Consider the following 25,929-nt stretch of genomic DNA (forward strand, 5'->3'; position numbering starts at 1 on the left):
TCACTGTTTGTTAATATTCCCCCCTCTGGACGCTGCCGAGTCACTCCCCTTTCGACGCGCTCCTCGGAGCCGTTCCAGGCCGTGGGCTTTCCCCCCCCCCCCTGCAAAGGCTTTTAAACCCGGACTTGCGTCCGCAGCGCCCCCAGCTCGGGCCGGGGGTCGGTCCTGCTCTGCCGTCCCCACCTGCCCGCTCACCGCCGGTATCCAACCCTTTCCCTGCCCGGGGCGGGGAGTCACTGACCCAAACTGGAAACCTGGGAATGATGGAAACCACTGCAAGCCAGGGCGGCCTGCCGCCCCCCAGCACCCCTGCCCCTCTGCCGGCTTCATTCCAGTCCGGAAAAGTCAGGGCACGGCCCGGCCCCCCTGCCCCCAAATGCAGCCACGCCGGCGTCTCACCTCTCCGTGGCCTGTCCCCCCGGGGCCCAGATTGCGCAGCCCTCGGATCACCCGAGCTTTGTTTGCTTTCAGTTAGGTCCTGGGTTTACCAGACCCCCCCAATCCCGCCCCTCTGCCCAGTTTACAAGCCCCGGGGTCCCGGCCTCCACGCGAGCCCACGGCCCTGCTGAAATCAGAGTTTTATTACCTCCGCGCGGCTCCGATTCGTTCAACCTCCGACGGGAGAAGGGGAAAGGGCCGGGGGAAGCTGTGAAATTGGATGTTGTTTTCTAGAGATCCCTCCCCCGCTCCCACTAGCCCCCACTCCCCTCCCAGAGCCGGGGATGGAACCCAGGAGTCCTGGCTCCCAGCCCCGCCCCCGCTCTAACCACTAGCCCCCACTCCCCTTCCAGAGCCGGGGATGGAACCCAGGAGTCCTGGCTCCCAGCCCCGACCCCGCTCTAACCACTAGTCCCCACTCCCCTCCCAGAGCCGGGGATAGAACCCAGGAGTCCTGGCTCCCAGCCCTCCCCCACTCTAACCACTGGCCCCACTCTCTTTGGTTAGAGGGGGCGGGAGGGGAGAGCTAGGACTCCTGGGTTCTATCCCTGGCTTTAGAAGGGTTGAGACCAAAGGATAACATACCTTTTAACCCCTTCCTACAGCATTAACCAAAACCATCCTTTGATTTCCCACCTTCGCCCCAGCTCCCACTCGTCTTATTTCCTCCAGCCCTGAATATCTTCCCCCTTCCTACCCCGCCTGCTAGCCACACCCTGACCCTACTCCAGCCAATACCCCAGTATTGATACTGTCACCCTGAGCCTGCTCCAGCCAATACCCCAGTACTGATACTGTCACCCCGAGCCTGCTCCAGCCAATACCCCAGTATTGATACTGTCACCGGAGCCTGCTACAGCCAATACCCCAGTATTGATACTGTCACCCCGAGCCTGCTCCAGCTAATACCTCAGTATTCATACTGTCACCCGGAGTCTGCGCCAGCCAATACCCCAGTATTGATACTGTCACCGGAGCCTGCTTCAGCCAATACCCCAGTATTGATACTGTCACCTGGAGTCTGCACCAGCCAATACCCCAGTACTGATACTGTCACCTCTGAGCCTGTTACTGCTAATATCCCAGTAGTGATACTGTCACCCTGAGCCTGCTACAGCCAATACCCCAGTATTGATACTGTCACCCCCCGAGCCTGCTCCAGCTAATACCTCAGTATTCATACTGTCACCCCGAGCCTGCTCCAGCCAATACCCCAGTATTGATACTGTCACCGGAGCCTGCTACAGCCAATACCCCAGTATTGATACTGTCACCCCGAGCCTGCTCCAGCTAATACCTCAGTATTCATACTGTCACCCGGAGTCTGCGCCAGCCAATACCCCAGTACTGATACTGTCACCTCTGAGCCTGTTACTGCTAATATCCCAGTAGTGATACTGTCACCCTGAGCTGGCTACAGCTAATACCCCAGTAGTAATACTATCACCCTGAGCCTGCTCCAGCCAATACCCCAGTATTGATACTGTCTCCCCAAGCCTGCTCCAGCCGATACTGCAGTATTGATACTGTTACCCCGAGCCTGGTCCAGCCAATACCCCAGTATTGATACTGGTACCATCAGCCTGTTACTGCTAATTTCCCAGTATTGATACCGTCACCCTGAGCCTGTTACAGCTAATACCCCAGTATCGATACTAACACCCTTAGCCTGCTCCACCCAATACCCCAGTATAGATACTGTCACTGGAGCCTGCTCCAGCCAATACCCCAGTATTGATACTGTCTCTCCAAGCCTGCTCCAGCCAATACCGCAGTATTGATACTGTTACCCCGAGCCTGGTCCAGCCAATACCCTAGTATTGATACTGGTACCATGAGCCTGTTACTGCTAATATCCCAGTATTGATACCGTCACCCTGAGCCTGTTACAGCTAATACCCCAGTATCGATACTAACACCCTTAGCCTGCTCCACCCAATACCCCAGTATAGATACTGTCACCCCGAGCCTGCTCCAGCCAATACCCCAGTATTGATACTGCCACCTGAGCCTGCTCCAGCCAATACCCCAGCATTGATACTGTTACCCTGAGCCTGTTACAGCTAATACCCCAGTATTGATACTGTCACCCTGAGGCTGCTCCAGTCAATACCCCAGTATTGATACTGTCACCCCGAGCCTGTTACAGCTAATACCCCAGTATTGATACTGTCACCCTGAGCCTGCTCCACCCAATACTCCAATATTGAGACTGTCACCCTGTGCCTGGTTCAGCTAATACCCCAGCACTGATGGTACAATCCTGACTAGGTTGCAGTTAATGCCCAAGCGCTGGTACTAACATCCTGAGCCTGATGCAGTTAATACCCAGGTACTGATACACACTGAGGCCCGGGCACAGGGAGGAGAATGGGGGCCCTGGCGCAAGGGGTGGGGGGCACAGAGCCCCTGGCATGGGGGAGGGAGCACAAAGCTCCTGGTACGGGGGGAAGGGGTACACAGGGCCCAGGGCACAGGGGGAGGAGGAAAGGGGGGCACCCAGAGCCCCTGACACGAGGGGGAGCAGATGTGGGGTGCAGGGAAGTCCCTCAAATGCAGGGCCCAGGAGGGTGGCCCTCGGGGGCTGGTGGGTGCACAGAGCCCTGGAGATGCCGTGAGCTCAGCCGACAAGCAACAACGGTTGAGACCCTCGAGTGTTAAACTACGAGCAAATGGTGCCCTTGGGCCCCCGCCCTGATCTGCCAGCGCCCCCCCCCCAGCAGCTGGCAAAGACATTGTGTGTGTGTGTGTGGGGGGGGGGGTGTTATACTGTAATACCCCCCCCCCAGCACAGGGACTCTTTCTTTCTCATTTCCCACTTATTCTCTTCTTCTTTCTTGTCCAAAATGTTCCATTTTTCACCCTCTCTTCCCCCCTTTTCTGTTTTACTGCATTCGTTCTTTCCTTTTTCAGTCTTTCATTCCCTCTCGTCTCTCGTTCATTCATTCATTGTCCCTTTTCATCCTCTCTTTTCAGTTTTCCATTCCACCTTCCTTGGGTCATGTGTCCTCTTTCTCTTTTCCATTCCTTCTTTTCTGATTTGCATTAATCTCCAGTTAGTGTCTTCACATTTTTCTGTTTCGTTTATTCATCCGATATTTCTTGTCAATTCTGTTTCAGTCACTCTATTTTGCTTTCATACTTTCTTTCCTATTTTCAATGTCTCATTCATTTCTTCATTTTTCTTTTTTCATCCAACATTTCTTTTCAAATTTTCATTCACTCTTTTCTGCTTTCATTCATTCTCTTCTGGTTTTCATTCTCTTTATCATTCATTCTCTAGTTAGGTTTTTCATTTTTCTTTTTCATTCTTTACCTTTGCTATTTTTATTTATTCTTTTTTCTTCAATCTGTTCACTTTCATTCTTTTCTATTTTCAGTTCTTTCTTTTTCATTCATTCATTTATTTTCAGTTTGTCATGAATTCTTTTTTTTGCTTTCATTCACTCTTTTATTCTTTTTTCTATTTTCAATTCTTTCTCTTTTTCATTTTCTCTTTTTCATTCACTCTCTATTGTCTAGTTAATTTCCTCATTTTTCTTTTTCAGTCATTCACACTATATTTCTTTTCTATTTTTCATTCATTCTTCTTTCTTTTATTCATTCTCTCTTTTCTAGTTTTGATTCTCTCTCTTTTTTATTCATCCATTTTCTTTTTCATTAATTCTTTTCTGTTCTTCCTGCTCTCTTTTTCCCATTCTTTGCTTTTCTAACACATCTTTCTCTCCATCCATTAGCTATTTTTTTTTCATTTGCCATTTTCATTCTTTACAATTTTTTAATTCATTCTCACTTTTCATCCCATTTTCGCTTTTTCAGTCATTCATTCCTAGTTGTTTTCCATGTCAATCTCCCTCTCAATCTTTCCTCTCGGTTTTAATAATCTTTTGTGCTAATTAATTTATTCATTCTCTTCTCTGTTTTTTAATTCTTTCGTTTCTCCTTTTACAACCCTTCTTTCTTTCTTTTCAGAGTTTCATGTCTTTCCTCATTTCCTCGTTGGTTCTTTCTCTCATTCACACGCACATTCCCCAGCAAGCCCACCTTCCATTTCTCCTTCATCCCTCGCTCCGCACCCATCCGGAGTCGATACCCAACTCACACCGAGCAGCCAGCTCCGAATCGTGTGTTGGGGCTTCTGGATCTGATACCCCTTTACCCCATTTATGGGACCCAGGAGTCCTAGCCCGGGCTCTGGGAGGGGAGTGCGGGCTAGCAGTTGTAGGGGGAGGCTGGGAGCCAGGACGCCTGGATTCTCCGCCCAGCTCTGGGAGGGGAGTGGGGTCTAGTGGTTAGAGCGGGAGAGCTGGGAGCCAGGACTTCTGGGTTCTCTCCCCGGGGAGGGGAGTGTCCCTCCCACACCCAGTCAGATTCACACGTCTCACTATGAAACCGATACAGCCGGGACGGCCCCCAGACTCGCTCGGACTCACCGTGCCATGGGGGAGATGGTCGCCCCCCGAAAGACGAGCCAGACCCCCCGGCATCTCCACGCAGGGGACAGGAACAGCGAGCCGGGTGCTGTTCTCATGCACCCACCGAAGCCTGGGATGGGGCAGGGGCTGGGGTCGCCCGGTGTCCCCCATTGAGCTTTCCAGCCCATCCCAGCTGCGGAGGGCTTGGCGCTCCGGAGGGGCCGGCTGTGGGGCTGGGAAAAGGAGGGGCGGGGGCGGGATGGGAAGCGGGAGCCAAGGAAGGAATCTGCAGAGAGGATGGAGCCCGCGGCTCTCAACCTTTCCAGAGGATTGTACCCCTTTCAGGAGGCCGAGCTGTCCTGGGTACCCCCAAGATTCGCCTCGCTCACACACGAGCTGCTTCCAAAATCAGCCCTAAAAATACAACCGTGCCCCAGCCGCAGTGTTACGGAAAAACTGCCGCCCCTCGACCATATGATTATCAAACAAACCAGCCGGGACAGAAATCCTGAACTTGCCCCCCCGGGGACAGTACACGGAGCCGTCTGCACAAAATGTTAGTTCGTGCGGACTTCGCTGGCGCTTTTTCTGTCCCCTGCTGTAAAACCAGGCGAACCTCGGGATGGGCTGATGGACTCCGGGGAAGACCTTGGCGGACGCCCGGGACACGCGGCCCCCTGGCTGAGAACCACTGGATGGAGGGATCCAGACAAGCACTTGGGTCATGGCTGGGTTCAGACCTTCCCCTCTAGGGGCACCGGAGCCCACCTGGCCTGGGGGCAGGGACTGGCTGGCTTGGGGGGGGGGGGCTGAGGATGCGGCACAAGGGGCAGAGGGACGTGGTTTTATCCTCAGCTGCCCCACAGCTGTAAAGTGGGGAGAATGATTGAGGTCTAGTCACAGTGGGAGCTCCATGGGGCAAGGGCTATCTCTGGTCTCTGCAGCACCGGGCACAGTGGGGCCCTTGACTCCCCTCCAGCCCCTCACTCCCAACCTACAGCCCCCCGCTAGGCCAGCCCTGGGCTCCCCCAGCTCTGCCGGTGCTCCTCAAACCCGCAGCCCCAGCTAGCCCGGCCCTGGGATTCCCCCCAGTCCTGCTGGTGCCCCTCACTCCCGACGCGCAGCCCCACCTCCCATTCCCAGCTGGCTGGCTCTGTCCCTCACTTGATGAAAGCAGCCATCAATCTCGATGCTGGTTTTATGACCCCCCTCCGCCCCAGCCCCGGGTTGCCCATTCGGATCAAAGGTTAATTAATCCGAAGCAGACCGTGTCCAGAGTTATTCTGACCCCCGCCCGGGCAGGTGGTCCCAGCCCTGACACACAAGCCGTTATGAAAGACCAACAGGGCCCCGGCCCTGCCAAGGGGCCGGGGGCTCAGCGGGGGGCTGGGGGGACACGGCAACCATTTGGGACTCAGCTTGGAGGGGGAAGGGAAAGGCAGGTGGGATTAACCCCGAATCAAAAACGCCTGCCGCCCTAAAGGAACTTGGATTTCACACGCCCGGCGCCGGGGCATAGCCCCTCTGGAGTAGGGCATGGGGGCTGGGTATATGGGGACCCCTCACCCAGCCCTGGGATGCAGCCCCTCTGGAGTGGGGAATGAGGGCTGGGTATATGGGGACCCCTCACCCGGCACTGGGACGTGGCCCCCTGGGGGGGCACAGGGGCTGGGTATATGGGGACCCCTCACCCAGCGCTAGCACATAGCCCCTCTGGGGGGAGGCACAGGGGCTGGGTATATGGGGACCCCTCACCTAGCGCTAGGACATGGCCCCTCTGGAGTGGGGCATGGGGGCTGGGTATATGGGGACCCCTCACCCAGCGCTAGGACATGGCTTCTCTGGGGTGGGGCGGGGCCTGGGTATCTGGGGTCCCCTTGCTGGGACATGGCCCCTCTGGGGTGGGGCGGGGCCTGGGTATCTGGGGGCCCCTCGCCCAGGTCAGGGTGGGCGGGGTTTAAACTTGGCACGTGATTGGCCAGGCCATTGTGATATCGGGGGTGGGTGCCGCAGGCGATTGGCCACGAGGCAGGGGGCGGGGTGGCACGAGGTCGCCCCCTGGTGGCAGGCCATGGCCTGGGCGCTGTGGCTGGCGCTGTGGGCGCTGGGGGGCCCGGGGGCCCGGGGCTGCCTGCGCTGCGACCCCGGCTCCATGCGGCTGCTGCGGGAGCTGAAGGGGCCCTACCTGGGCCAGCAGCTGCGGGGGGACCCGGGCCTGCGGGCGCGGCTGGAGGCCCTGCTGGAGCGCAGCCTCCAGGGCCTGGCGGAGCTGCCCATCGGGGAGCAGAGCTACATGGGGGTCATCGGTGCGCAGGGCCCCCCCGCCCCGCCACCCCAATACAGCCCGGGGGGGGCGAGATCCCAGAGCTTTGGGTCTCATCCCCTCTGCTGCCCCCCCACTAACATGTCACCGTCCCCCCCCAGACGAGAAGACGATGGGAGAAGCCGCCGCCCACTTCAGACGGGCCGTGACCCGAATCCTGGAGAATGACTTCAAAGGTACCAGCCCCAGGGTGCCCCTCACTCCCGACCTGCAGCCCCTGCTAGCCCGGCCCTGGGCTCCCCCCAGCCCTGCTGGTGCCCCTCACTCCTGACCCGCAGCCCCTGCTAGCCCAGCCCTGGGATCTCCCCCAGCTCTGCCGGTGCCCCTCACTCCCGACCCGCAGCCCTCTGCTAGCCCAACCCTGGGCTCCCCCCAGCCCTGCTGGTGCCCCTCACTCCTGACCCGCAGCCCCTGCTAGCCCAGCCCTGGGCTCCCCCCAGCCCTGCTGGTGCCCCTCACTCCTGACCCGCAGCCCCTGCTAGCCCAGCCCTGGGCTCCCCCCAGCCCTGCCGGTGCACCTCACTCCTGACCCGCAGCCCCTGCTAGCCCAGCCCTGGGCTCCCCCCAGCCCTGCTGGTGCCCCTTACTCCTGACCCGCAGCCCCTGCTAGCCCAGCCCTGGGCTCCCCCCAGCTCTGCCGGTGCCCCTTACTCCTGACCCGCAGCCCCCTGCTAGCCCGGCCCTGGGCTCCCCCCAGCCCTGCTGGTGCCCCTCACTCCTGACCCGCAGCCCCTGCTAGCCCAGCCCTGGGCTCCCACCAGCTCTGCCGGTGCCCCTTACTCCTGACCCGCAGCCCCTGCTAGCCCAGCCCTGGGCTCCCCCCAGCCCTGCCGGTGCACCTCACTCCTGACCCGCAGCCCCTGCTAGCCCAGCCCTGGGCTCCCCCCAGCCCTGCCGGTGCCCCTCACTCCCGACCCGCAGCCCCTGCTAGCCCAGCCCTGGGATCTCCCCCAGCTCTGCCGGTGCCCCTCACTCCCGACCCGCAGCCCCTGCTAGCCCAGCCCTGGGCTCCCCCCAGCCCTGCCGGTGCCCCTCACTCCCGACCCGCACCCCTCCCCTCACCCCTGCCGGTGCCCCTCACTCCCGACCCGCAGCCCCCTGCTAGCCTGGCCCTGGGCTCCCCCTTCCCATTGCCAATGTTGCAGCGCCCCCTGCTGGCTGCTTTTCGGTTTTGAAGCTCGATTAACCCTGTGACACCTGAACCGCTTAGACGACGGGGTCGATCCCAGGAGAGTCTCTTCGCGGCGTGGGGGGCGTTTGCTCTGAATGTGGATGGCGGGATATTGGGGAAGGGCCCCACTTTGGTGTGGGGGAGGGGCGTCTAGTTTTCAGTTAAATTCCCCTGTTGCCTCTTGAACCTAAGGATGGGGCATGGGATATGGGCGGGGCTAGACGGCAGCCACGCCCAAACGGCACTGCCCCGTGTGGTGTTCACAGCGCACTGGTTGCTCTGCAGATGGGCAGCTCTTCAACGAGGTGATGTGGAGCCTGCAGCAGCTGAGAGAGACTTTCACAACCCTCATGGCCCGATTCCAGAGAGAGGGTGAGCAGGAAGGTGCCCCTCACTCCCGACCTGCAGCCCCTGCTAGCCCAGCCCTGCCCCCCCAGCCCTGCCGGTGCCCCTCACTCCCGACCCGCAGCCCCTGCTAGCCCAGCCCTGGGATCTCCCCCAGCTCTGCCGGTGCCCCTCACTCCTCACCCGCAGCCCCTGCTAGCCCAGCCCTGGGATCTCCCCCAGCTCTGCCGGTGCCCCTCACTCCTCACCCGCAGTCCCTTGCTAACCCAGCCCTGAGCCCCTGCAGCCCTGCTAGTGCCCCTCACTCCCGACCCGCAGCCCTGTTCCCCAGGGGATGTGTGTCGGGGGGATGAGCTCCATTTCTCACCCTTCTTCTTCCTTCTTGTTTTGCAGTTTTTTGCCCGAATAAGTGTGGTGAGTGGGAGCCAGGGGGGATGTGGGGGGAAGGGACAGTCCTGGGGGAGGGGTGGAGGGTTCCAGGGACCCTGTCTCTGATTCCCTGGGGGATTAGTGATCTCCGTGCTGGGAGGGTCCTATTTTTGACCTCCGCCCTGGGCCCTGACCTCCCACCCTGGGCTCCAACCCCCTCTGGCCCCTGACCTCTGACCCCCCATCCCTGACACACCCCAGGCCCTTACCTCCCCGGCCCTGAGCCCCGCCTCTCTGCAGGGCGCATGGTTCACCAGTTCATCGACTGTCGAGCCTGCGGTACCAAGCTCTACTCCTGCAACCGGGACCTGCGCTGCGGGGGTGAGTGGGGGCTGCCTGGGGCAGGATGGAGGGTCAGATGAACGGGGCAAGGGTCGGCAGTGAAGGGATGTGGGGGTTTAGAGGCCTCCAGCCTGTGTTGGGGTTTCACTCCCAGGCTCCAGGGCCTGGCTTCTCCAGCAGGGTCAGGAAGGAATATTTCCCCCCACCCCCACCATGGCCAAGTGCGTTGTGGATAACGAGGGGGTCTTCTATATCTAACTTTGGCCACTGTCAGAAGCTGGACTGGATGGGCCCATTGACCGGGGGTGGGGGTGGGTACTGGGATGGAAGGGCCCACTCTGATGCGGGGGGCGGGCTGGGGTAGATGGGCCCATTGATCTGACCCAGGAGGCAGGTACTGGGATGGATGGGCTCATTGCTGTGACCCAGGGCACACTGCTGGGGTCGATGGGGCAGGGGGTTACTGGAGTGGATGAGCCTGGCCGGAGGGGTGGGGGGTTATGGGCTCTGATCTCTGAGTCTCTGGCAGAGCGGAGGCTGCAGGTGCAGCAGGACGATGACCTGATCCTGGACTGTGCCTTGACCTGGCACCGCGCCAGCTACGGTGCCAAAAGCTACCGCTTCTACCGGGTACGGTGCCCCTCACTCCCAACCCGCAGGTCCTGCTAGCCCAGCCCTGGGCTCCCCCCCAGCTCTGCCAGTGCCCCTCACTCCTGACCCACAGCCCCTGCTAGCCCAGCCCTGGGCTCCCCCAACCCCGCCGGTGCCTCTCACTCCCGACCCGCAGCCCCTGTCAGCCGAGCCCCTGCCAGCTGAGCCCTGGGCTCCACCAACCCCGCTGGTGCCTCTCACTCCCGACCCGCAGCCCCTGCTAGCCGAGCCCTGGGCTCCCCCAACCCCGCCGGTGCCCCTCACTCCCAACCCGCAGCCCCTGCTAGCCGAGCCCTGGGCTCCCCCAACCCCGCCGGTGCCCCTCACTCCCGACCCGCAGCCCCTGCTAGCCGAGCCCTGGGCTCCCCCAACCCCGCCGGTGCCTCTCACTCCCGACCCGCAGCTCCTGCTAGCCGAGCCCTGGGCTCCCCCAACCCTGCCGGTGCCTCTCACTCCTGACCTGCAGCCCCTGCCAGCCCAGCCCTGCCCCCCCCTCCAGCCCCAACCCCGCCGGTGCCTCTCACTCCCGACCCGCAGCCCCTGCCAGCCAAGCCCTGGGCTCCTCCAACCCCGCCGGTGCCTCTCACTCCTGACCTGCAGCCCCTGCCAGCCAAGCCCTGCCCCTCCTCCAGCCCCAGCCCTGCCGGTGCCCCTCACTCCCGACCTGCAGCCTCCCAGATCCCTGCCTCTCTCCCACAGGCAGTGGGGGGCTCAGAGCAGGTCATGGTCACAGGCCCTGACGCCTTCCTCGTGAAGAAGGAGGTGGCAGTGAATGATTCGGGGCGCTACCGCTGTGAGATGCTGAACACCCAGGGCTGGGTCTGCTCCGAGCTGCGCTTCCAGGTGACAGGTGAGCTGGAGAGAACCCAGAAGTCCTGGCTCCCAGCCTCCCCCCCCTTCTCTAACCACTAGCCCCCACTCCCCTCCCAGAGCTGGGAGAGAACCCAGGAGTCCTGGCTCCCAGCCTCCCCCCCTTCTCTAACCACTAGCCCCCACTCCCCTCCCAGAGCTGGGAGAGAACCCAGGAGTCCTGGCTCCCAGCCTCCCCCCCCTTCTCTAACCACTAGCCCCCACTCCCCTCCCAGAGCCAGGAGAGAACCCAAAAGTCCTGGCTCCCAGCCTGCCCTTCTCTAACCACTAGCCCCCACTCCCCTCCCAGAGCTGGGAGAGAACCCAGGAGTCCTAGCTCCCAGCTTCCCCCCCTTCTCTAACCACTACACCTCACTCCCCTCCCAGAGCCAGGAGAGAACCCAGGAGTCCTGGCTCCCAGTCTCCCCCCCTTCTCTAACCACTGGCCCCCACTCCCCTCCCAGAGCTGGGAGAGAACCCCGGAGTCCTGGCTCCCAGCCCCCCTGCTCTAACCACTAGACCCCACTCCCCTCCCAGAGCTGGGAGAGAACCCAGGAGTCCTGGCTCCCAGCCCTGCCTCCCTCTAACCCGTCCCCTCTCCCTTGCAGTGACTCCCCTGCCTGGGAATAGCACCCCACCGCCTGCGCCACCCCTGCTGGGGCCCCTGACGCTGCCCCCCCCATCACGGATCCCGACTCCCCCGGGGGGCCCTGGAGACTGGACCGTCTGGGTCATCATCGGGAGCAGCGCTGGGCTTGTCCTACTGCTCATCGGGGGCTGGTGAGTCCGGACGCCGGGGTCCCCCTCACTCTTACCCGCAGGGGGCAGGGCCCCCATGTGCCAGGGGCTGCGCGTCTGGGGGAGGATGGGGGGCAAGGCCTGTGCTGGGGTGGGGGGCAAAGTTCTGGCTCTGTCCCCCCCTCACCAGACAGCTTCCCCCATCTCCTTTCCCTAACCCTCCTCCCCTTCCCCCCTTCCAGCACCTGGCTCTATCGCCGCCAGCAGGAGGTGCCAGAGAAGGACGGTGGCAGCCAAGGGGGGCAGCTGAAGACGTGACCTGCCCCCCCACTCCAGAACCGACCCCCCCCACCCTGGTTCCTCCCACCTCCAACCCTCCCCCCCCGCTATTTTTAAATAGACAGGATTTTATTGCCAATACACTGTTGTCCCGGACTCCTGGGTCCTGTTCCTGCCTCTGAGTGAGGGGCTGAGCTGGGAGCCAGGACACTTGGGTTCTATTCCTAGCTCAGTGTGACTCAGTTTCCCTCCCTATGGACCACCCCTCAGCTACCCCCCCCACCAGAGTTAAAAAACACAGAGGCAGCTGGTGCAGTGGGAAGGGGCTTTATTGTGTGGGGGGATCAGCTTGGCTTCCAGGGGTCCCTCCTCAACTGACCCCCCCCAGCCAGCACTTGTGGGAGGGGCCTCCCCAACCCTTGTGGGCAGAACCATCAGAGCTTTGGAGCTGGGGTGGGGGGGTTGGAATGAGGCTAGGCAGTTCCAGGTGAATGGGGGGGGGTTTGGATATAAGTTGGAGTTTCTACTCACCTGCGTGTGGATCGGGGCTCATGGGAGGCCAGAATCCCCACTGGCCCCCCCACCAGTGATGGGGGGAGCTCTCCCGGTCCCTGCCCCCACTCTGGGGAGCAAACAGGAGTCAAGTTCCCCTGCGGCGAGCTTCCCCACGGCAGTGTCCCGAAGGAGTTGTGAGCTTCCCCATGACAGTGCCCCAAGGGGGCTGTTCCAAGGGCTGCGAGCTTCCCCACAGCAGTGCCGTCACCCAGTCGGTCCAAATTTCTCAGTAGCCTTTGGCAACTGTCAGCTCCCCACCCCCCTGTGGTGTGACCCCTCCCCCACTAGCTCAGCCCCCTTAGGGAGCTGCCCCCTCACCAGTGGTCAGAGTCCCCCCCCCCCTTAATGATCAGGCAGGGCACAGTGATGAGCAGGGTGGGGGGGATGGTGTAAGTGGGAAGGGCCAGGAGCTGGGGGGCAGCCTGGGTGGGAGGGGGGAGTGAAAAGGGCCAGGGGAGGGCAGCCCCCAATAGAACACTAGGCTCAGCAATGGTACAGTCCAACCAAGATGGCGTCTACAGTTGCCATTTCCCCACCCCCCTCTGCCAGTGAAACATGAGGTTAAAATGGTATGATCCATCCAAGATGGCGTCTAGAGTTGGCTTCTCCACTCCCAACCCAGCTAGGTACAAAGATGGTACAATCCAAACTAAGATGGTTTCCACATCCTCCCCTCTGGTCAATAACAAGATGGCATCCCACAGGTGGAGTTGCCTTCTGCCTGCCAATGAAACACTTAGGTCCAATTACATGGTATGGCCCAAATAAAGAGGGCCTTTGGCCTTGGCATCCCCCCAAGCCCCAATGGCTGGACCAATCCAAGATGGCACCTAGAGTTGACATGACTCAAACATCAGTGGTCTGATCCATTTAAGATGGTGGTGGAAGTTGGCATCACCCTCAAACAATGGCTTAACGCATTCAAGAGCTGATGTGACCCCGAACACTTATGGTATATTTATGTAAGATGGCAGCCACCCGCCATATCACTCTGAACACCAACAGTTTGTTCCTTCCAAGATGCCCCTTGGGGCTGACAACCAAAAGAGCAATGGTTTAATCCATCCAAGATGGCATCCAGCGTTGACATCAACCAGTAAAATGGCTTCACCCATCCAAGATGGTGTCTGGAGTTGGTATCACCCCCAAGCAATGGTTTCATCCATCCAACATAGCATCCAGTTGGCTTCACCGATCAATGGTGGCATCCCGAGCTGATGTCAAACCCAAACAATGGTTTCACCCATCCAAGATGGCACCCAGAGTTGACGTCACCCTGAGTAATGGCTCCAAACATCCAAGATGGCGCCAAACAAGGGTTCCACCCATCCAAGATGGTGCCGCGAGTTGACGTCACCGAGAATAATGCTTCTACTCATCCAAGATGGAGTTACCGTCACCCATCCAAGATGGCGCCTGGAGTTGATGTCACCCTGAACAATGGTTCCACCAGCCAAGATGGCGCCCAGTTTTGGCGTCACTACAAACAATAGTTCCTCCCAAGATGGTGCCTGGATTTGACGTCACCCATCCAAGATGGCACCTGCATTGGTGTGATTTGTTGGTGTCTCTTGGGTGGCGGCGGAGGGCTCGCCGTAGACGGGCCAGGGGGTCCTGCACCCCCTACCACTGCTCCACCATCAGGTCAATCATGTGGTTGACGCTCAGTTCCGGCGAGTCAAAGAAGTCAGTGGAGAAGATGCTGCTGCTGCCAGGGGTGCCGGGCCCCAGCCCTGAGGCTGGGCCAGCTGTCAAGGCCTCCAGCCAATCGACGGGGTCGAAGGCGGGCCGGGGGCTGGGGGACGGGGGCCGCTCCGGGGAGAAGACCCCACACAGGGAGTCTGAGGGAGATGAGGAGGAGGAGGAGGGAGGGGTGAGAAAGTTGTAGTGGCCGGGGAAATCCAAGATGGCCGCTGCCGGTGGGGTGCAACGGGGCTTCTTGCAGGGCGCCCCCTGCTGGCTGAGGGGCGAGGGGGGCTGGCTCGGCTCCGTGGGGAGCAGCAAGGGGGCATCCGTGGGGAGCAGATCACCTGGAGAGGGGGCAGGGGGGTTAGATGCTGAATGGCACCCCCTCCAAGCTGCTCTCTGCAGCCCAGCGCCCCCTGCTGAGCCCCCAACCCCACCCCTTCACAGCCCCACCTCCTGCCCCGCTCCCCACAGCCCAGGGTCCCCCGCTGAGCCCCCCACCCTGCTCCCCGCAGCCCAGTGCCCCCTGCTGAGCCCCCAGCCCGCTCCCTGCACCATGGCACCCCGTACACCAGATTGGGGCAGAGGGGTGATGGGAGTAGGGGTACTCGGGGTCTCACCTGCACACGCCAGTGGCTCCTCCAGGATATCTTCGATCGACTGACTTGGGACCAGCTGTGGACGGGGAAGGAGAAAGGGAGTGAAGGGCAGAAATGGGGACACGGCCCCACTAGGGTGGGGTGGGGGGGCTGGGTATATGGGACCCCCCCCATACCTGGGCTTTCTGGATGGCCTCCTGCAGCTCCTCCTCCAGGGAGCGGGGGGCCGGGGTGGGGCTGGCCGTGATCTGCAGGGGCAGTTCTAGGTCCTCCCCGATTGGCTCACAGGAAGGGGGGCAGAAAACCTGAGGGAGGGGGAGGGACATGGGGGTAAATTTGAGGTTCCCCCTGCTCATCCCCTGCTCCCCACATGGCCCTATGGCCCTCCCCCCTTGGCATGGCTCCGCCTCCCTCCAGTGCCCCACCCCTACCAACTTGTCATGACTCCGCCCCCTCAGCCTCTCCCTTGGGATGCCCCCCAACTGCTCTGCCCAATCCAATTGTGGTATGGCCACACCCCCTGCCCTGCCCCTCCCATTTGGCCCATCCTCCCTGCCCTGGTCATGCCCCGCCCCCGGCACACAAGCCCCGCCCCCGCTCATGTCCCACCCCAAGCACACAAGCCCCGCCCCTGCTCATGCCCCACCCCAAGCGCACAAGCCCCGCCCCCGATCATGCCCTACCCCTGGCACACAAGCCCCGCCCCTGATCATGCCCTACCCCTGCACACAAGCCCCGCCCCTGCTCATGCCCCACCCCAAGCGCACAAGCCCCGCCCCTGGCACACAAGCCCCGCCCCGATCATGCCCCACCCCAAGCACAGAAGTCCCGCCCCCGATCATGCCCCACCCCAAGCACACAAGCCCCGCCCCCGATCATGCCCTACCCCTGCACACAAGCCCCGCCCCCTGCTCTCACCAGGAACCCCTCTCTCCTGGGCACTGGGCCCTCGGGCGTCTCCCTCGTGGGGGCCTGGGGGCTGTGGCTGGCTGGGGGGGAGGGGAGCAGGGGCTCCCCCTCCGGGCGGCCACGCCGGCACTTGTGCAACTGCAGCTCCTCCTGCAGGTCGTCGGCCTCCTGCTGCTCCCGCTGCAGCTCCCAGGTGAGGCTGTCGATGAGCCGCTGCTTCTCCCGCAGCGCCCGGTCGGCGTGGGGCAGGGCTGGGGGGGGCGGCCCCGGGGTCCCCCGCACCTGGAAGGGCTTCAGCCGCTCCAACAGGGCCGGCTTGGTGCCCGACACGGGCAGCCCGCGCTGGCGCAGCTGCTGGCGGAGCTCTGACACCTGGGGGGGGTGTCAGTGGGGGTCAGGGGGCCTTGGTCCTGGACAGACAGATGTCCCCGTTCCACCCCCACACACACTAAGAATGTCTTCTTGACAGAGGAGAAGGGAACCCCCCCGTCCTCCAGCCCCTCACAATCTCCCTACCCCCATTATCCCTCTCCACCCCTTCACAGCCCAGCTCCCTCCCAGCTCCATCCCCACTGCTCCAATAACCCCTCCCCACCTCTTCACAGCCCCACCCCCACACCGCCAATAAATCCCTCCCACCCCCTCACAGCCCCACCCCTCCAATAACCTCTCCCCACCTCTTCACAGCCCCACCCCCACCCCTCCAATAACCCCCCTCCCCACCTCTTCACAGCCCCACCCCCACCCCGCCAATAAACCCCTCCCACCCCCTCACAGCCCCACCCCTCCAATAACCCCCCTCCCCACCTCTTCACAGCCCCACCACACCCCTCCAATAACCCCTCCCCCTCACAGCCCCACCCCTCCAATAACCCCTTTTCACCCCCTCGTAATCCCCCCATGCCCATGACCCTCCATCATTCCCTCCCAAATCCCCACTCCCCATTTTCTCCTCCTTCACCCTGGCAGCCCCCAGCCAGTCCCTGCCTCCAGGGAGGAGCAAGAGAAGGATCGAGGCCCCCCCCAGATTTCCCCCCCTCACAGACACACTCACTGTCAGGTCATCCAGGTTGGCAGGCAGCAGCTCAGGCTTGGGGGGCACAGGAGGGGTGGGAGGTGTTGGGGGGGCTGCCAGGGTAATTGGGGGGGCCGCAAAGCTGATCACTGGATCTGGGGAAATACTAGGGGGGGCAGAGAGAGGAGGAGTTGGAGGGGGGCAGATTCAGTGAGGGGGGATTAAGAGGGTTCAGTGGGGGTTGTGGGGGTACCTGGCACTCAGGGGTGCAGGGGGGTTCAGGGGGTACCTTGTGCTCAGGGGGTGCAGAGGGAGTTGGGGGGTATCTGTCACTCAGGGGGTACAGGGCGATGTGGGGAGGGGTACCTGGCGCTTAGGGGGTACAGGGTGATGCGGGGGGGTACCTGGCACTGGGGGGTACAGGGGGTTATGGGGGGGTACCTGGCATTCTAGGGGTGAGGGGCAGAGCAGCGGGGATATCTAGCACTCAGGGAGTTCAGGGGGTACCTGGCACTCAGGGGGTACAGGGCAATGTGGGGGGATACCTGGCACTGGGGGGTACAGGGAGGTGCAGGGGGGTACCTGGCACTCGGGGGGTGAAGGGCAGTGCAGGGCGGAGTATCTAGCACTCAGGGGGTTCAGGGGGTACCTGGCACTCAAGGGGTACAGGGTGGGTTACCTGTACCTGCAATGCGGGGGGGTTACCTGGCGCTCAGGGGGTACAGGGTGATGCTGGGGTGGTACCTGGCACTGGGGGGGTACAGGGGAGTGCAGGGGGGTTACCTGGCACTCCGGGGGTACAGGGCGATGTGGGTGGGGGTAGCTGGCGCTCAGGGGGTGCAGGGCGATGCTGGGGGGTACCTGGCACTCGGGGGGTGAAGGGCAGTGCAGACGGGGTATCTAGCACTCAGGGGGTTCAGGGGGTACCTGGCACTCAGGGGGTACAGGGCAATGTGGGTGGGGTACCTGGCATTCGGGGGTGAAGGGCAGTGCAGGGGGGATATCTAGCACTCAGGGATTCAGGGGGTACCTGGCACTCGGGGGTACAGGGGAGTGCAGTGGGGGTACCTGGCACTCGGGGGGTACAGGGCGATGCGGGGGGGGAGGTACCTGGCGCTCAGGGGCTGCAGGGCGATGCCGGGGGGGGTACCTAGCACTCAGGGGGTGAAGGGCAGTGCAGGCGGGGTACCTAGCACTCAGGGGGTTCAGGGGGGCGATGCCGGGGGGGGGTACCTGGCACTCAGAGGGTACAGGGGAATGCGGGGGGGTACCTGGCACTCGGGGGGTACAGGGCGATGCGGGGGGGGTACCTGGCGCTCAGGGGGTGCAGGGCGATGCCGGGGGGGTACCTGGCGCTCAGGGGGTACAGGGGGTACCTGGCACTCAGGGGGTGCAGGGCGATGCCGGGGGGGTACCTAGCACTCAGGGGGTTCAGGGGGTACCTGGTGCTCAGGGGGTGCAGGGCGATGCTGGGGGGGTACCTAGCACTCAATGGGTACAGGGCGATGTGGGGGGGGTACCTGGCGCTCAGGGGGTTCAGGGGGTACCTGGCGCTCAGGGGGTGCAGGGCGATGCCGGGGGGGGTACCTGGCACTCAGGGGGTTCACGGGGTACCTGGCGCTCAGGGGCTGCAGGGCGATGCAGGGGGGGTACCTGGCGCTCAGGGGCTGCAGGGCGATGCCAGGGGGGTACCTAGCACTCGGGGGTTCAGGGGGTACCTGGCACTCAGGGGCTGCAGGGCAATGCCGGGGGGGTACCTAGCACTCGGGGGTTCAGGGGGTACCTGGCGCTCAGGGGCTCCAGGGCGATGCGGGGGGGGTACCTGGCACTCAGGGGGTTCAGGGGGTACCTGGTGCTCAGGGGCTGCAGGGCAATGCTGGGGGGGTACCTGGCACTCAGGGGGTTCAGGGGGTACCTGGCGCTCAGGGGCTGCAGGGCGATGCCAGGGGGGGGTACCTAGCACTCAGAGGATACAGGGGGTACCTGGCACTCAGGGGCTGCAGGGCGATGCCGGGGGGGTACCTGGCACTCAGGGGGTACAGGGGGTACCTGGCGCTCAGGGGCTGCAGGGCCGGCACACACAGCGCTGTGGGGGACCCCGGCGGGGCCGGCGGCTGCTGCTGCTGCAGGATCTGGAGCTGGAGGAAGAGCTGCTGCTGCTGGAGCAGGCGGGCGTAGGCGGCGTCCAGGGGGGCCGGGGCCCGGGGGGGCCGGGCCGCGGGGGGCACATACTGATGGTACTTCAGCTTCCTCACCTTAGGCTTGGGGTCCTTCGCCTTCTTGGGGCGTGGGGGGCCCTGGGGAGGGGGAAGAATGTGGCTGGGACCTGCTGAATGGGGCCCCCTCCCTATCCCCCTTCTGGGATCCCCCAACTCCAGCCTCACCCCCCCACTCTCAATGCTGGCCCCACTTCGCCATCCTCTCGCTGGGACACCCCAACACCCCCTCACTGGGACACCCCAATACCCACCCCCCCAACAGCCACCCCTGGCTGGGACACCCCAGCTCCAGCCCCCCTACATGCCCCTCCCAGTTCCTACTGAGGACCGGCCCCCCTCATCCCACAGCCCCCCACCCCCGGCCCCACCACAGCCTGGCACCTACCTTGGGCAGCAAGGCCGGGGCCTTAGCCGGGGGGCCACCTGCAGGAGGTTGGGATTCGGGGTCCGGGGCAAACACGGAGGGGGGCTGGGACTCAAGGATCGACAGCAGCTCCAACTGCAGGGAGAGGGACCCAGAAAGCCAAGGAGTCACACAGCAGGGATAGAACCCAGGGTCCTGGCTCCGAGCCCCACTTCTCCCCCAACTCTAACCACTAGACCCCACTCCCCTTCCAGAGCCAGGGATAGAACCCAGGAGTCCTGGCTCCCAGCCCCCCCGCAGTACCTGCTGCTTGAAAAGCCAGACACCAGATGGCAGCAGAGACCCAGGGAACCCCCCAGCTCTGCCGGTGCCCCTCACTCCCGACCCGCAGCCCCCTCCTGTGCCCAGCTCTGGCCTCCGCCATGTATCTCACCTGGACAGCGGCCCCTGAGGTCGAGGGGGGGGGATGGGTTGCCGGAGGCCCCTGCCCGGCTGGCGGTGAAGCATGGGGAAGAAGAGGAGGACAATGAAGAGCTGCTGAGGTCCTCGTCTAATAGGAAGGTCCCAGGAGCAGGGTCAGCTGGGGGGGGCGGGGTGAGGGAGGGAAATTAGAGAAGTCTCGAAAATCTCACCTGTCCCGCTGAGCCAGTCAGCCCCGCCCTGGCACGGGATGGGAGCTGGCGCCCCCTATTCCCAGAACGTGTTCACCATCAGCCACTCATTGAGCCTTAGACCCAGGGAGAGAACCCAGGAGTCCTGGCCCCCAGCCCCCTGCTCTCACCACTAGACCCTGCTCCCCTCCCAGAGTTGGGGAGAGAACCCAGGAGTCCTGGCTCCCAGCCCCCTGCTCTCACCATTAAACCCCATTCCCCTCCCAGAGCCAGGGAGAGAACCCAAGAGTCCTGGCACCTGCCATACTTTTCACAGCATCTTTGAGGCTGGCGTCCAGGGAAAGGATGTTTTTCGTCACGAGTTCCAGTGGCCCCGGCCATTGCAGGAGTTTCTCCTTCAGATCCTCGGCCAGACGCGTTTTCTTCTCCTTCCGCTCTGAGGGGTCCCCTCCAGACTCTGCTGGGGGGAGGGGGGCACAGACTGAATGGGGGTCACAGGCCATGGGGCGGGGATCCAAGTACTATGCACTGATCTGTTTGTGCCAGTCATGGGACCCAAACATCTGGGAGAAGGAACCAGGCGGCCAGGCAGGTGAGCCACAGATGGGCTGGGGCAAAGGACTGCGGACCCAGGTGTCCGGGTGGAGGGGACCCCCGTGAGCCAGAGCATGGGATTGGGGACCCAGGTTTCCGGGTGGGGGGGACCCCAGGTGAGCCGGAGCATGGGATTGGGGACCCAGGTTTTTGGGTACGGGGGACCCCAGGTGAGCCGGAGCATGGGATTGGGGACCCAGGTGTCCGGGTGGCACCTACCTTCTGTGAACTGGCCCTTGGCAGCTCCCACTTTGTGGATTCTCGTCTGGACCTTCAACTTCAGGGTCTCGTCGGCCTGTAAGGGGTGGGACCGGGGGTCAGAACAGCCTGGAGCAGCAAAGAGAGGGGGTATCGGGGTGCTCAGGGGGGAGCAGGGCAGGAGCACTGATTGCTGGGTGGGAGTGGTTAGAGCAGCGGGGGCTGGGAGCCAGGGCTCCTGGGTTCTTTCCCCAGCTCTGGGAGGGGAGTGGGGTCTAATGGTTGCAGGAGGAAGGGGAACCAGGACACCTGGGTTCTATCCTGGCTCTGGGAGGGGAATGGGGTCTAGTGGTTAGAGTGTGTGGGGGTATTTGAACCAAGACTCCTGGGTTCTCTCCCCTGCAAGTCCCTTCCTCTCTCTGTGGCTCAGTTTCCCCCTCTGCGCAATTGGGAGTTTGACTCCTATCCACTTGAATGTGTCTCCAGCACTAAGACCCTCCAGTGGGTGGGGTTGATTTGCATATTCCATTACCCAGCGTGCCTTGCAGCAGCAACATAGCCACACAAGCCTCCCCTGCCCCCAGGCTGCCCTGCTTCTCACCCGGCTCTGCTCTGGGGTTCCGTTCACCTCCAGGTAGGTTTTGGGGGGCTTGGTCAGAGCTGCAGGGAGAGATGGGAAGGTTAGAGCCTGTCACCCTCAACAGGAGAAGGGTCCCTGGAAGCCAAGGATGGCTGTGAGGGGGGGCCTCCCTCCCAGAAATGCTGTGCTTGGTTACCTACCACCTCCCTGCTCCCCCCATCCTTCCCCCATAGACCTCCTTACCAGCCCTTCTGGGGTCCCCCCTTGCCAGCCCCTCCTCCTTGGGCCCACTCACGTGTCAGGAGATGCTGCTCCTGGGATCTGCGATGCTGCATCCTGAGCTGCAGCACTGGGGGAGGGAGGACACAGTCAGCGGGGGTGAGACCACCAGCCCCATTGCCCACATCCCAGGGGTTCTCCCCAGAGCTCTGCTTGCAACCCCACAATCCTGGGCAGCCCCCACCCCTCCACCAGTCCCCGCTGTCTCTCAGGTGCCACTCAGGATGGCTGGGGGGAAACGGGGGGAGGGGTATGGGATTGGGGTGCATGGGGTGGGAGGAGCAGAGGATGGGGTGGAGAGAAGGCAGGGCAGGTGGGGGAAGAGGAGGGACAGGAGGGGAGCAGGCAGAGGAGGGGGAGGGGCGTGGTGATCCCATCTATTCTTGTCCCTCCCCCCCCCCCAGCAGGTGTCTGGCGAGTGGCAGCTGGGGTGAAGGGAGTGAGAGCTATTTCGGGAGCTGGTAACATGAGACCCCCCCACCCCCCACAGAACCACCCTCTCCCCACCCCATATAACCCCCCACCAATGGAATACCCCCAGGGGCTCAGTGGGGGGGCCTGTGGTGCAGGGAGCGGGGTGGGGGCTTGGCAGGGGATGCTGGGCTGCAGGGGATGGGGTGGGGGTTCAGCAGGGAGCGCTGGGCAGCGGGAAGCAGGGCAGGGGGCTCAGCAGGGGGCGCTGGGCTGCAGGGGCGGGGCGGGGGCTCGGCAGAGGGTGCTAAACTGCAGACCCTAGCTCTGATCCCGTGGGCTGCGACTGGCTCTGGGGTGGCTGCAGCCAGCTGTTGAACAGGCAGCCAAGAGGAGATTTAGGACAGGAAGTGAAGAAGCAGCTCATTTCCAGGCGTCGGGGTAGGGGGATATCTCCCAGCAGAGGGGGGCTGGGGGGGGAGGGGAGGGGAGCTGCGGCACAGAGCTCCAGACCTGAGATTGGGAGGGGGACGGTTATGACCATGGGGGTTGGGGAATCATGCTGCCCCCTTTCCCCATTGGTGCCATTCACCCCCCATCCTTCCCCACCCTTTGTGGCTAAACCAGGGCCTGGGCTTTGCCACAGCCGGGAGGGGGCAGGGTTGCTTTGCTTACAGACACCCCCCTCCCCCCAGCTGAGGAATCCCTTCAGCTCTGGGACCCAGGCATCCGGGCAGAGGTGGGACCTCAGGTAGGCCAGAATGAGGCCTTGGAGACCCAGTGGATCTGCTGTCTGGCACGCCTGGGTCCCTGGCTCCCAGCCCCTCTGCTCTAACCACTAGACCCCACTCCTCTCCCAGAGCCGGGATAGAACCCAGAAGTCCTGGCTCCCAGCCCCCCGCTTTACTATCCGCCCCTCGAGCCCCTGCGCTGGGGGGCCCATTTCCCAGCCCCACTCACCGGATCGGAACTTGCTACGGATCAGCATGGAGCGCTCGGAGGCCAACAGGGTCATGGTCCGGGCTGGGGGTGTCAAGCACGAAGAGGGAGACACCTGGCCGGCCACCTTGGCCTGGGGGGACCCCAAAACAATCCAGCAGGGAGGGGAGACCAAAGGAGAACAGGGGGGTCACAGATGGAGCTTGTGACTGAACAACCCCTCCCCTGAGAGAGGGGCCCCCATAAGTTCAGGGGGATGGAAATGCCCCAGGGCTGGATAATGGGGGGCAGGGAACTCTCAAAAACTTCCACTCAGTGGCTCCCAGCACCCCCTCAGCTGGGATAGAACCCAGGAGTCCTGGCTCCTAGCCCCCAGCCCCCAGCTCTAATCCTGTTGGGACAGATTATTCCCTGCATAGGGGGTCATTTTAATTTGAGATGCACACACCCTGGTTCCTTGCTGGGGGGGGTGGGGAGCTGGGGTGTGAAGGGCAGATGTAGGGGGCTCTGTTTGGAGGGGGATCAGAACAAAGGGATAGGGGGATCTGGGGGCCAATTTTGGGAGTTTGGGGGGCAGGATGGGACAGTTTAGAGGGAGGCCTATCTGGGGGGCAGATTTGGGGGGATGGAGCAGGGGGTCAGACAGCAGGGTTTGGGGGGAATCTGGTGGGGCACATCTGGGACATGAGGATCTAGGGGTCAGATTTCAGGGGGCTATAGGGGGTCAGATTTGGGAGATCAGATTTTTTGGGAAAAGGATTTGGGACAGGTTTGAGAGCAGGGATGTCTTGACGGGCAGATTGAGTGGGGCTGGGGCAGGACTGGGTGAAGGGAGATCAACTGGGGGGTCAGGATTGGGGAGATGATGGGATCAGGTTTGAGCAGATCCAGCTGGGGGATCTAGGGGCCAAGCTGTGGGTCGGAAGCCCCAGGGGGCAGGTTGAGGGATCCCAGGGGGCAGGTTGGGGGATTGGGAGGCTCCAGGGGGTGGATAGTGGGGATTGGGGGGCTCCCGGGGGAAAGTTTGGGGGAATGGGGGACCCATGGGGCAGGTTTGGGGATTGGGGGTCTCCAGGAGGCAGGATGGGGCCCCCAATCCCAGGGGGCGGGTTGGGTGATCAGGGTGATCAGATTTTTGGGGAAAGGGATTGGGACAGGTGTGAGGGCAGGGATGTCTTGGGGAGCAGATTGGAGGGGCTGGGGCAGGACTGGGTGAAGGGAGATCAACTGGGGGGGGTCACGATTAGGGAGAGGGATGGGGTCAGGTTTGGGGGATCCAGTTGGGGGATCTTGGGGCCAAGGTGTGGATCGGGGGGCCCCAGGGGGAAGGTTGAGAGATCAGAGGGCCCTAAGGGGTGGATAGTGGAGACTGGGGGGCTCTAGAGGGCAGGCTGGGGAGAAGTTTGGGAATTGGGGGGCTTCTGGGGGAAGGTTTGGGAGAATGGGGGCCCCATGGGGCAGGTTTGGGGATTGGGGGCTTCAGGAAGCAGTTTGGAAGGATCAGGGGGCTCCAGGATGCAGGATGGGGCCCCCAGGGGGCAGGCTGGTGATCAGGGGGCCCCCGGGGGTGGGTTGGGGGATGACAGGGTCCCAGAGAACAGGTGAGGGGATAGCAGGGCCCAGGAGGTGGGTTGGGGGCTCCAGGGGTCAGGTTGGAGGGCTTGGGGGCCCAGGGGGCAAGTTGAGGGGGATTGGGTCTCAAGGGGGCAAGTTGGAGGCTTCAGGGGTTAGGATGGGGGATCTGGGGCCCCAAAGAGCAGATTGGGGGGATTGCTGATATCAGGGGCCCCAGGGGGTGGGCTGGGGGAATCGGGTCTCAAGGGGGCAGGTTGGATGCTCCAGTGGGTGGGTTGGGGGGCTCAGGAACACCAGGGAGGAGGTTGGGAGATTGACTGCCCCAGGGGGTGGCTTGGGCGGATCTGGGGACCCAGGGGGCAGGCTGAGTCCATCATGGGAACCCAGAGAGCAGGTTGGGGGGCCCAGGAGGTGGATTCAGGGGAATCTGGGGCTTCAGGGGGTGGGTTGGAGGCTCTAGGGGGTGGGTTGGGGGGATTAGGAGTTCAAGGGGATGGGTTGGAGGAACTGGGGGGCAGGTTGGGAGATCGGGGGCCCAAATGGGAGAATTGAGGGGATTATAGGGGGCCAGTGGGTGGGTTGGGGGGATTGGGGGCCCCAGGGGGCGAGTTGGGGGGATTATGGGGGCCAGTGGGCAGGTTGGGGGATCGGGGGCCCAAATGGGAGAATTGAGGGGATTATAGGGGGCCAGTGGGTGGGTTGGGGGGATCGGGGGCCCCAGGGGGCGAGTTGGGGGGATTATGGGGGCCAGTGGGCAGGTTGGGGGATCGGGGGCCCTATGGAGCGGGTTGTGGGGGATCAGGGGGCCCAGAAAACAGGTGGGGGGCTCGGAGGGCCCCAGATGGTGGGTTGGAGGGGTTACGGGGGCCAGGGGCAGGTTGTGGAGTTACGGGGGCCAGAGGGAGGGTCGGGGCCCCAGGGGGCGGGCTGTGGGGGATTGGGGGACTCCAGAGGGGAGGCTGAAGGGATCGGGGGGTCCCAGATGGCAGGTTGGGGGCTCGGGGTCCCACCCACCAGCGCCGCGCGGTGACTGTCCCGGTCGCTGTCCGGCCCGGCTCGGTCGGTCTCTCCCCGCGGGTCCCAGCCCGGCTGCGTGGGGGGTGCTGGGGCCGGTCACGGGCGGGCTCCGCAGGCTGGGGGGCGGGGGGACCTCGGGCCGGTGATGTCACAGCTGCCCCCATAAGGGGGGGGCGGCAGCTGCCACCTCCCCCCAACGTGTGAAAAGGCCCCACCTGCCGGTTACCCGACACCGCCACTCGCGGGCAGGAACGCGCTGCTGGCTCAGCAGGGACCCGCCCCCTGGGCTGACCCTAGACCCCACCCCCCTGCCAGAGCCCGAGAACCCAGGAGTCCTGGCACGCCCCCCCCCGCTCTAACCATTAGTCCCCACCCCCCTCCCAGAGCCTGGAGAACCCAGGAGTCCTGGCACGACCCCCCCCCCCGCTCTAACCATTAGTCCTCACCCCCCTCCCAGA

At 62.9% G+C, this 25,929-nt stretch overlaps 2 protein-coding genes across 2 annotated transcripts; one reads left to right on the forward strand and one right to left on the reverse strand.

The window, feature by feature from the left end:
- The first annotated feature begins 6,924 nt into the window (after positions 1-6,924).
- IZUMO1 (izumo sperm-egg fusion 1) lies at positions 6,925-11,959 on the forward strand. The gene is made up of 9 exons (XM_030544939.1): positions 6,925-7,159; positions 7,278-7,352; positions 8,633-8,719; positions 9,086-9,106; positions 9,362-9,442; positions 9,933-10,033; positions 10,754-10,904; positions 11,512-11,683; positions 11,884-11,959. Exons 1-9 carry the CDS (start codon positions 6,925-6,927, stop codon positions 11,957-11,959), a joined length of 999 nt encoding a protein of 332 aa, XP_030400799.1.
- Positions 11,960-12,231: 272 nt separating this feature from the next.
- Positions 12,232-25,575, reverse strand: MAMSTR (MEF2 activating motif and SAP domain containing transcriptional regulator). Its single transcript, XM_030545000.1, has 14 exons — positions 25,469-25,575; positions 22,901-23,012; positions 21,546-21,599; positions 21,272-21,330; positions 20,692-20,767; positions 20,177-20,338; positions 19,672-19,847; positions 19,289-19,402; positions 18,734-18,981; positions 16,724-16,850; positions 15,679-16,041; positions 14,937-15,065; positions 14,782-14,836; positions 12,232-14,505 (listed from the first exon to the last, which is right to left on the reverse strand). The coding sequence occupies exons 2-14, from the start codon at positions 22,953-22,955 to the stop codon at positions 14,099-14,101; spliced, it is 2,025 nt and encodes a 674-aa protein (XP_030400860.1). The 5' UTR covers positions 22,956-23,012; positions 25,469-25,575; the 3' UTR covers positions 12,232-14,098.
- Between the last annotated feature and the right edge of the window lie 354 nt (positions 25,576-25,929).

Source organism: Gopherus evgoodei, unplaced genomic scaffold (assembly GCF_007399415.2).
Source record: "Gopherus evgoodei ecotype Sinaloan lineage unplaced genomic scaffold, rGopEvg1_v1.p scaffold_35_arrow_ctg1, whole genome shotgun sequence".
Classification (NCBI taxonomy): Eukaryota; Metazoa; Chordata; order Testudines; family Testudinidae; genus Gopherus; species Gopherus evgoodei.